The 11,859-nt window shown below is 39.7% G+C and overlaps 1 protein-coding gene across 2 annotated transcripts in view; it reads left to right on the forward strand.

Moving 5' to 3' along the window:
• The window catches only part of LOC117286012 (nesprin-1-like), a 171,336-nt gene that overhangs the window by 81,920 nt on the left and 77,557 nt on the right, over positions 1-11,859 (forward strand). For both annotated transcript variants that reach the window (XM_033763310.1, XM_033763311.1), the window contains exon 4: positions 10,529-10,624. In XM_033763310.1, the coding sequence (XP_033619201.1) occupies positions 10,529-10,624 (96 nt within the window). The remainder of the gene's footprint in view (positions 1-10,528; positions 10,625-11,859) is intronic.

The raw sequence follows: 11,859 nt of genomic DNA on the forward strand, positions 1-11,859 counted from the left end.
TCTCTGTAAATGAAGTATCATGGAGGGAGTAGTTGAAACAACAAACATTTATTCCTCACAGTTCCGGATCAAGACGCTTGAAGATTGAGCTCTTGCTGAGAGCTGCCTTCCTGGCTTGCAGATCCCTTCTCCCCACAGGAGAGAGAACAGCTTTCTTTTCTTCAGAAGACACTAATCAGTCTCATTGTTGGGGCCTCATCTTCAACCTAATCTTCCCCCAGTAGCCCTCCCTCTAAATGCTATGCCATCACTTTGAGAGTTAAGGCTTCAGTGAATGAATGAAGGGTGGGGACACAAACCTAGAGTCCACCATTGGCAGTACTCCTTGTACTGCCATACTTTATTTTTTTTAGTTATTCATTTACAAATACTTCTTAAGAAACTGTGATGTGCTAGGAATTGTAGATACGGTGGGGAACAAAGACCCTGAAAGTGGCAGTCTAGTAGAAGACAATTACCAGTGTGTGATGAGTCCCCTGAGAGGGAAAGTTCAAGGTGACAGAGGAGCGTATGCCAGGACAGCCAGCCACAGAGGAATCTGAAGGAAGGTGTTGGCAGGCTTTCGGAGAAAGAAGCGTTTAATACGAGGCCTGAGAAATGTCTTAAGATTGCACCGGCAAAGGAACCATTGCTTTCCAAAGTAGAGAGGTGAGAAAGAGCAAGCATGGTACTAAGAAGGGGACAGAAGAGGTTCAGAAAAGCTGTAGATGTGGATTCCCGGACTGGTTGGGTTGGAGGCTGAGCAGGATTGGTTCCAATCATTAAGGTTGGACCTTGTGAAATGAACAGTGAAACGTGCGTGCACACACATGCACACACACTCGCGCACACACACACACAGAAGCACACACATACATTCATAATGCAGGTTCTCTTCTCATGATGTACTGCAGAAACAAGGAAGATCGGAGAGAGAAGCTATGGAAGTTGGGACAAAAGTAGCTGTGGGAGAGCAGAGAGCAGTACGCTCTCTGCAGTTTTGAATCAAAGAACAATACTAGGATAAACACATAAAAATGTGACTTTTTAAAGCATGATGTTTCTTTCATATTTTAAAACTGATTTATCTTAGAAAATTCCTAAATTATATGCAAGATCCATAGGATACTATAATCATACATTGGCTAACCAAAGGGAATAATATAAATATGCCTATTCTAATAAGTTTAATTTAAAAATTGATTTTTTAAATGAGAGAAATGTAGTATAAGTAATATTAACATTCATATTGGTTACAGTCTGTGATCAAATGGTTGAAATTTCACATTTTCTCCTATTTTGTCAGATGGAATAGACTGCTGTAGCTCCCTCAATTTGAAGTTTATTACATCTATCTGTTAAATAGATGGCTTGGCACTAAGTCCTTTGGGGAAAAATAGGCCTCAAATAGACATTTTTATGTGTTTCTATAACTGGTTCTTTTCAGTATGCAGTGAGCAATCCTTTATCCATCTGCCAGACTTATATTTATGCAATCATCAAGTACAGGCACTGAACATTTGAAATGCTCTCTTTAGATGACCTCAGGTATGATATAAGTATCTTCTCAGTTTTTAGAAGAACTGGAAAAAAAATCTTCCAGAAGTATTTTGTTTTCCTAATAATTGCTTGGGCCGTCATAACAAAATAGCAAGTACGGGAAGACTTAAGATGAGAAGTTTAGGGCTGGGGATTTAGCTCAGGGGTTCCGCTGCCTGCCTAGCAAGTGCAAGGTCCTGAGTTCAATCCCTGGCACCAAAAAACAAACAAACAAACAAAAACAACAACAACAACAACAAAGCAAAAAGAAACAGATGAGAATTTTAGCACCTTACGGTTCTTAAGGCTAGAAGGCCTTGCTCCCTCTGAGACTTGAGGAATTCTCTCTTGCCTCTGCTTAGCTTTGGTAACGGCCCACAGTCCTTGAGAGATTCTCGGTCTTGTGTCACTCCAGGTTCTGCCTCTGCATGGCTGTGTCATTTCCTATTTCCTCCTTATATAAGGACCCTGGTCATATTGGATGTGGACCTATGCTAAAGACCTCATTTTAACTTCAATCCCAAACTAAGGACTCTATATCCAAATAAAACTGTGTTCTGTAATCCTCCGGCATAAGATTTCAACATTGATTTGAGGATGTCAAGGCAACTTACAGCAGGTCTATTAAAAGTTCATTTTATTTCAATTCCAAGTGAGATCCATATACTACCTTAAAAGAAACGCTTTGATTTTCCATGTTTACAAAAGCCCATGGTGATTATTACTTTGATGGCATGTTCATCAGCATAACCACTTTAGTGGTTGCTTTCATCTTCTCCAGTTATTTTTTCCACCAACAGTGCTGAAAAATGACATGGAAACACTTTCGGCACTGAATTTCCCTCCCATCTGTTTCCTTGCACACATGCTGTGGGTCTTTTAGTGAACTGACGCATTAAAATAAGGAAGCAAAGAGGAAAATGAAATATAATTATTCACCCAGAAATCAGTTCTTAGACATTTTTAAAGCTACGTAAAGTATGTGAGATCACAACTATGTTTATTTCCTTGGTTTAATCACCTCACAATATGTACACATATCAAAGCATCACATTATACACTGTGAATTAATACATTTTTATTTATCAAATTATTCCTGAATAAAGCTGGGAGAAAATAAACCTATTTTGTGAATCCTAAACATGTCGATAGTTATTTCCTAATATGCAACTAAAACTTTAAAAAGAAAGTCACTATTTCAAAATGGATAGCATTTATTAAAGATTATCTTACTTGATTAATGGTGTGGATATGGATCTCACAAAGTTTATGCAGATTAATACATACTTTGATAATAAATATTCATCAAATTTCCTCATTTAAAATTATACTTTATTTATTCATACATTCATCAGCAAATACTTTTCAATGCTGTTTACTAAGCAAGGCAATATTCTAAGTGCTGATAATATGGCAGTGAACAAAGTAGAAAAATAATGCATGCACTATAGAACTTGCACCGGAATGGAGGAGACAGGCAGAAGAGAAGGTAAAGAAGCTGATCAGCAGAAAAAGCACTGAAGTGGGACAAGGTCAGGAGGGAGATAACCTGGAGGCCACCGAAGTCATCCAGGCAAGGGGCCAGGGAGCTGGACCAAGGTATTAGCAGTGGTGACTGGGTTTGGGGTTAATTTTGAAAATATAGCCAAGACATGTGGATGGATCAGATACCAGATGTGATCAAAAGAAAGGACTCAGGACAACCCCAACTTCACACTGAATAAAACAAATAGCTTGAGAAATATGCTTCTTTTATGCTACATTGTAAAGATACATTTATTACACCTCAAAATTATTAAGAGAAGAGGTTTAACACCTAGAGTTACAGCTGGGCTGGAAGGTAGTTATTGCCCTTGGGATGTTAATTTGGAATTGAGTTAATAATAAAGGAACTGGAAATGATTGTTATCCATCGCAGGAAAAGAAAAAGAATGGAAACTATCCTTGTACCCTTGCCAAATTGTGGTGGAAAATAATCACAACAGTGCTTTTGTAAAGGGACTGAAAGACAAACAGCTCACACATAAAATTTTAAAGTTACTTCACTTTGTTTCTGAAAATATTGGGAACATTCAATTAAATTTTCTGCATAAAATGACAAAGCTTTCTGACGTTAAATCAATTTTATTTGCCTATTGTCTCTGGTTATTATCATGGTTTTATCAATCTGGTCCGAGGCTCCTTTGGCATTTGGAGATGTTTTAGTATGGGCTTTTCGTCTGTCTTGGGGGAAGTCACTCACTCCACATCTGCCAGTCCACCTCTCTTCCTCTCCCAATCTTTTCTGTTCCCATTGTTTTGCTTATTGTTCATACCGTGCAGATAATTCTCAGAAAAAGCTCTAGACTGGTGCTGCAATGGAAAATTCCCCCCATCAACTCCCTCTCAGCCTGTATTCCTACTTCCTATTTAAACCTTATAAAAACCAGAGGCAGTGGTTCTTGTGATGCTAGAAGTAGTGCGTCACTGTGCACAGAAGGAGTGAGGGAGCCCAGAGAACCAGCCCATATCTTAAGCCCAAGCCTCCTCACACCCTGCACAGAAAGCAGCTTTGTGAGTGCCTCCTCTGAGACTGTCATTGTCATGTTCAGCTCCCCGGTGGTGCTCAAGAGTGGTGTCTCACCTAGAATGAGTGGCTATCTGTGGCATGTGCTTTCCTTTAAACATTGCCAGTTCACTTTTACTGGTCCCTCGCACAAGTATTAAACCATAGGACAGGTGTTTAATATTTTAAAGTAATGCGCTGTAACATGTATCGTGAGGGCTGGGGATTTAGCTCAGTGGTTCCACTGCTTGGCTCGCAAGTGCAAGGTCCTGAGTTTGATCCCTGGTACAAAAAAACAAAAAAATTGTCTCATGAAAGGTTTTGGGCATGTTTTCCCCAATAAGAACAAGTACTTAGTGATGATGGTAAGTGAGGATCTGGACTGGTCTTGATGGGAGATTGTTCACTTTTCTTTGCTGAAGACTAAATCCTCATGCTAAAACTCTACTACATAGCTTTGTGATATTGATTGCTCAAGACTCTAAGATTCCAGGAAATGTGTAGATATTCACTGATGAAGCGATGATACACTAGGAGTGTTTCAAACTGGGTTTCTGTTCTACATGGCAGCCACCATAGAGAACTGTATTACAGTTCTTCAAAAACTGACAGTACCACTTTTGGGTATATACCCCACAGAATTAAAAATGGGATATTGAAGAGATAATGACACACCCATGTCCATAGGAGTACTATTCACAGTAGCCAGAAAGTGGACTCTGTCTAGGAATCTGCTGATAGAGAAATGGATCCACAAAATGTGGCATGTATGTGCTATGGGATATTATTCAGCCTCAGAGAGGAAGATTCTGACACCCGACGTGAGATAGATGAGCTTTAACGAGATTACGCTAAGTGAAATCAGTCAATCACAAGACAGCAAATCCTGTGTGATTCTGCTTATATCAGGTACCAAGAGCAGTCAGAATCATCGAAAAGAAAGCAGGATGACAACATCCAGAGACTGAGAAGGGGAAGTAAGAGTTATTAATTAGTGTAGAGTTTCTCCTCTGCAAAATGAAAACAACTCTGGAGATTGGCAACACAGTGATCTGGAAATACTGCCCTACTGAACTGTGCACTTAAAAGTGGTCCAATGGTCATTTTATGTTTATTATAGAATAAAATTTAAAAATTTTAAAGGTGGATTAGTGTGAAGATATGATCAGGTTCTCCTGAAAATTCACCTTCATATCCTACAGAACCCATTTATTTTTGGTCACTTCTATGAGTCCCACGAGTGGGCGTGAGAAGGCTCTGAAATGTAAATTGTTAGACTCAGAGCAGTGTTTGCAAACAAATCACAAAGTAGACACATATATCAGTACTGTTTCATGTTGTTGTAAAGGAATAAAATGAATTTTAGCTGACTTCACCAAGGGAGACGTGAAAATAAGGCAAAGCAGCTGAGAAAGGGAGCGGCTGCTCACTCCACAAGCCTGCTTGGTCCAACCCTGTACCTTCCAAAGCAAGGCCCATCTTTAGGAAAGTCCCTGACCGGATCTGGGGAGATAAGCGCTGGGCTATTCTTGTAATCACTGCCCCATCAGAGGACTCTGTGCTTACAGGGAACTTCTGTTCGTGTGTCCAAGGCCTTCGCCGTGAGGTACCACTCTGATCAGACCATTAATTTCAACAGTGTGATTTTGGTTAACACCTGTGTGTTTCTGGGGTGCAGCTGAGGAAGAGGGCTGGAATATAAGTAGCTGAGGTCAGTGTCATGGAAACTATGTGCTTATGGGACTGATCCACTGTAAAACCCTGGACACAAAAGCCTAGGTGAGCGCCTCTGGTTGGCAACATTTTACATGCTACACATCTTTGCTGAGAGCATTGCATCCCCACATGACACCGCTTCAGAAGGGACAGGCCACTCGCCTTGGAAACCAGGTGCATGGAGTCTCTTGAAGTCTATGTGCCTCTTCTCTTTGGTGATTTTAACTTGTGTTGTGTTGCTGTCATAAACCATAGCCATGAGTATAAGGGCTTTTCTGAATTTTGCCATATCATCAAGTCTGGAAGTGTCTTGGGGACCCTTCAAGTCTTGAGACAGAAACAGAAACAGAGAAGCTCTTGAGACCTTAACAGTAGAAAACTGATGGCACTTGTCTTTAAGTCACTGCAACAGCCTGATTTAACCTCAAACAGCTTCTGGATGGAGGAAGAGAAGGCAATGGGCCCCTCTCAGGGTAGGTAGGGTGTGTCACAAACATGATCACTGGGGGACACAGTGTGAGTCATGCTGACTTGTGTCAATGCCAGTGTTTACTTGCATGATGATTTTATTACTACAGTTTGGTCTTCGTTCAATTCACACTTACAAGTGGCTCTTTGCTAATAAATTTACTGTCTCTAGTAGAGTGGCAGGCACTTCAGTTTATCAGCCAATATTTTCTTTCCCTATTGATATGAAACAAAAGTCACGTTTACAGGTTTGTGTATTATCCTGGAGAATGCCTGCATTGTATACTAAGCTCCCTATCTAGCAGGGTGGCTCAAATGATAATCAACCTAGATTCAAATCCCAGTCAATAGAGGATGATCTTTGGCCAATATCTTAGGGTAGTGGGCTGATAACGTAGCTCAGTGATAGAGCACTGACCAACATGCAAGTGGCATGGATTTGATTACTAACAGTGCAAATATAAATAAATGAAGAGAAGATCATATTATGAAATGTGGTGGCTGTGAATATAAAGTGAGATGTCATGCGGAGTCCACAAAATAATACTCAACACATTTAGACGTTAATGGTTTATACTCATTCCGCCTTCTGTTTCCTGTTTTTTTCTTCTGTTTTCCTTTCTATTGAATTACCTGAAAAAATTGAATATATAAGCTTATGAACCACAAGAAATTGACTAAAGATTGGAATTCATATTTGTAGACTTCACTAGGAGTAAAGGAGTGCTATAATTACAGGCTTTCCCTATGTTACAAATGTTTGTGTGTGTGTGTGTGTGTGTGTGTGTGTGTGTGTGCTTGTTTGTTTGTTTTTGGTACCAGGGATTGAACTCGGGTTCTTGTGCTTGCAAAGCAGGCCACCGAACCACTGAGCTAAATCCCCAGCCCACAAATGGTTATTTTTGATACCTTTCCCATCAGATTATTCTCTCAATCTTTTCCCCCTAAGGAAGGTAATTGGTTTTCAGGGCATAAAACTGCTAAGTAGTATAGCAAACAAGGCCATCCTTTCATGCATAAAAATACAAAAAAAGATGGCAGATAAGGATTGCATATTTTCTTATAAACTAGCAAAGACACACACATTAATCACACATATGCACACAAACACACATGCACATGCACACACACTCAGGTAGAGCATAGATTATTTTCTCTAAAGATAGGAAATGGTTGGTAAAAATACCTGTGCCTTCCTAAGTTTCATAAAGTCCAGGGAGAAGCGTTGGATGTTTGAAGTCCTAGGAGTCAGGGAATAGGTCTTATTACAGTTGTCAAGGGCCTGCTATGACAAAAACAAAAAAGGAGGGAAGAATTACAGAACAATGCTCTGTGGGATGTATTCACCTCAGAAGAGAACCGGGGACTCACCAGGCGAGGCCCACTCATCAGCACCTGAAGCAAGTGCGTGTTCCTTGAGAATTGGGGGACTTTAGGCACTGGGCCATCCTTCTTGAGTCAGACTTCAGACGCAGTCTGAGAAGAGATTACAGGAGATGTAGCAAGAAGTGAGATGCTTCTCATCTTGTTTTTTCCCTCATCGCCCCACCCTGTCAAGAGGTCCAGTCTTGGTTCCACTGTGTCTCATAGAGCTTACAAAATATAACTGATGGGGCCAGAGAATATAATTTTGCCAAATATCCTATGAAAAAGTACAACTCATTACAATTTCCTATTGATTAAAAAAACAGATGATTTTGGTCTTGGAAAGTGTTTGACAGATTTCTGTCTAGTGCTCGAAAGAAATGTGAAAAAAAAGTTGCATTTATTTTCCATTAAGTCTGGCTCTGGTAAATTATTCTCATTGGCCTCCAGCCCTGCGATCCAAGTCCAAAGTAGTCATACTGATGCTGTTTTTGTATCTGTGATAGGAGAAATATTTTAGCTAAAATATTATCTATTAGAATGTTCCCCCCAAATGTGGTGTAGTCACAAAAGTAAAGGTCCTGTTTGGTTGATCATGGACTGTGTGTGTATTCAAATAGTACTCAAGCAAAATGGTATTACAAAATTTGTTGCTGAAATTTTTTTCATTCTGGAGTAGTTCTTGATAAATGAAGGTGTCTCACTGGTTTCACAAATATTTACATTCATTCATTCATTTGGCTAGTCGGTCAGCAACATATACAGAATTCTTGCTATGTGTTCTACAAGGTTTAAGAGAGACCACTTACCCAGAAAGAAGGATTCAAGAGTCATGTGTCTGCAGACACAATTTTGTAAAGAACAAAGAACTCAGGATTAAATCAGGTAAGTGGCCAAAATTGGGAAGAAAAAGAGAGAAGAGAGGTGAGAGACAAATGTAGATGATAGATGGATGATAGACAGACAGATTGACACCAACAGACAGACGGGTAGGCAGAGTAGATGGGTACATGGAGAGATAGAAAGGGGCCTGTGAACTAAGCATACTGGTCCCAGAGGTTTGGGAGGAACAGCCAGGACAGAATGGTTTCAGCAATAGAGGCTGATGAACTGCTGACTTGTCCAGCAGTCACTGCTAATCTGAAGGCCAGTGACAGAACCCTTTGGAACATTGTGCAGGCAGCAGCCAGAGGAGAAAAGGAAAATGTCACAGCACCAGTGGAGACAGGAGAAGAAAAAAGTGGGAGGCAAAAATGAGGCCAAGAGAAAATATTTTTCAAAGTAGCTGAGATCCGTGTATGCATCATTGTGGGATGGATAAATGCATGTAATTCATCCTCTTTTTGATGTCCACGTCTTGGAATCTTTATTACTTCATGAAAATGTCCTGTTTTCTTTAACTTTACTCATGTATTCAGGTTAACACAATATATGAGAAACATTTGTATTTGCTCATGGACTATTACATGTTTTCCATTATTTAAATTATTAGAATATAAGTGACACTTTCTGTGACAAATAGATTATATTTATAATAACTACATAATGTTAATGCAATGATTTTGATTCTTATCACCAAATAATTTCACAGTAATGGATCCTTTTATTCTAAATAATGTTATTTAATGTTTATAATATAAAGTCACTTTTACATCTTTGCTGTGTCAGTAAGAAGCACTGTGAATGGAGGGGACTCAAGAAAATGATTGAAGATGAAAACTGCTATTTTTGAACATGTACTTCACAGCACAAGAACAAAATATGTTCAGCTGTTCATTTTATAATGAGAGGAAAATACATTTAAAATTAGAATAGTACCATTCAAAGTACATAATTCATGCAAGTATACGATAAATATAACTGCTCCCTATCAGTAAGTAGAAGTCAATTTCAACAAAGCATTTGTTGTCTGAATGTCCCTACATAGAGCATATTTTTCTAGAATGAAAGACAATTGAAAGCCAAGAGCCAAGCAGTTAAGACTTTTAACAATATCCAGTGATAATCAGAAAAGTATAGAACTTGAAATCATATGATAAATGCAAAAAAATGGGTGCTCATATCCCTTCTACTGAACATGAACATTAGTGTCATTTCTTTTTTTCTTCTAATCCGGGACAGACTTAATTCAAGGTCTTACGAACTGTACTATATTGAGCATTTGTAGAGATCACCAACAAATGAAAGACCCCCATGATTGGACAGGAGCCACTTTTGCAGCAGTGGTAATGGCTTTGCCCCATCATCTTGTCCTGTGCTTATGCTCCTTTGGCTTCAGTGCTGTACAGAGTGGTTTGCTAGATGTGGCAGACTAGGAAACAGAAGGCAGCCAGTCTGGTTCCCTTTGGGAACGTGGGGTCTGTGACCTTGGTCATGTAACAGCGTTCACACAGCAGGCCACTGAGCTAGTGAGGAGGCCTTGGTGGGGTTGTCCTGCAGAAGGGCTGCCCCTCACTAAGCCCTGGATGTGGCTTGCTCACAGGAAGCAGGGAGGTCAGTACAGTTTATCTGGGATGTCTCCCTGCTGTCCTTTCAGGTCAGATTTAATCTCTCTTTCTTTTTTAGGTTGATGGTGTCCTTTTTTTCATTCCATCTTGTGCCATCACCCCCCTATTTTTTAATTTCATTTTAGAAGTAAGCTAACTAAGCACAAAATCAATCATATGAGTTTTCTGAATGTTAAGCTTTATTTCCACTGTATCTTTTTTCTTCTAGCAGTTATGGAAAGATAACTGGCAATTGTATTCAAAATAAATCATTAAAGAGCTTCAGGTATCGCTCTGTGGAGAGTGTGTGCTTAGCATGTAGAAAGCTGTGGGTTCAATCCCCAGCACGAAGTGAAAGAAGGGGAAGGGACAAAAATTTCTCATAGAAACTAGAAATTTTGCCACACTGAATAGCATTTTTGTTTTACAGCGGAAGCCCCCGATGGTGGTGGATGATCTTTTTGAAGACATGAAAGATGGTGTCAGGCTGCTGGCTCTTCTGGAAGTCCTGTCTGGGCAGAAACTGGTGAGGACTTTTCAGACCATATTTGTCAAATGATTTACATATGGAATCTGGGGACTGTGAAATTGGGAGTATAAGGGGTGCTACCCACACAAGAGAAAGTTATTTTTTAAATTTTATTTTGTTTTTTGGGCAGGATTTCTCTGTATACTCTGGGCTGGCCTTGAACTCACAATATTTCCCAGGCTGGCCTCGAATTCGCAGAGATCCTCCTGTCTCAGACTCCCAAGTGCTCGGATTATAGATGTGTGCCACAGTACCTGGCAGTTCTCTTCTTTTATAGCTGATAATGTAATAGAAAGAATGTCCTGTGGATTGCCCACATTATTTTTTTTCCAGCTTTAATTGAGTTTATTGGTACATTTTACAGTACAGTTACATTCATTGTTGGGATCTTGTACCTCTACATGACAGGTCTTGGTCCTCATTTTTTTTCCCCTTGTCCCTGCCCTCCCTTCACCCCCTCCTCCCCTCTCCATCTACAAAGCACTTTATTTCCATCTTTTCTTTATCTCATATTTTTTTCTTTTCCCTTATTACCCTTCCCCATCCATCCCACCTTCCCTACACCTTTAGCCCCTTTCTTCCCATTTCACCATGTCAGTAATCTTATTAGGATCTTATGTATTATTGTAGTTTATTCACACCAGAGAAACTATTTGGTATTTACAAATGTGTGACTTATCTATTTCACTTAGGAGTGTATCTTCAATATGTATCCATTTTCCTATGAATGAATATATTTTCTCCTTCTTTATGTCTGAGTAATATTCCATTGTATAAAAAAACCACATCTTCTTTATCCAGTTTCCAACTGATGGGCAAATGGGCTGCTTTCAAGTTTTAGCTATTACAAACTGTGCAGCTATAAACATGGGTGCACATATATCACTGTGATATGATTCTTTTAGTTCTTTTGGAAAGAAACCCAGCAGAGGGATGGCTGGGTCTAATGGAACCTCCAGTCCTAGCTCTTTGAGGTATCTCCATATTGATTTCCATAGTGGTTGCACCAGTCTGCACTCCCACCAACAATGGAGAAGGGTTCCTTTCTCCCCACAACCCCACCAACATTTATTGTTGTTTGATTTCTTGATAGCAGCCATTCTTTGTGGGGTGAGGTGGAATCTCAGTGTTGTTTTCATCTGCATCTCTCGAATGATCAGTGATGTGGAACATTTTTTCATATATTTACTTGCTGCTTTTACTTCTTTGTCTGAGAAATGTCTGTTCATTTC

This window comes from Fukomys damarensis, unplaced genomic scaffold (assembly GCF_012274545.1).
Source record: "Fukomys damarensis isolate Sample0158 unplaced genomic scaffold, DMR_v1.0_HiC HiC_scaffold_14, whole genome shotgun sequence".
NCBI classification, from domain to species: Eukaryota; Metazoa; Chordata; class Mammalia; order Rodentia; family Bathyergidae; genus Fukomys; species Fukomys damarensis.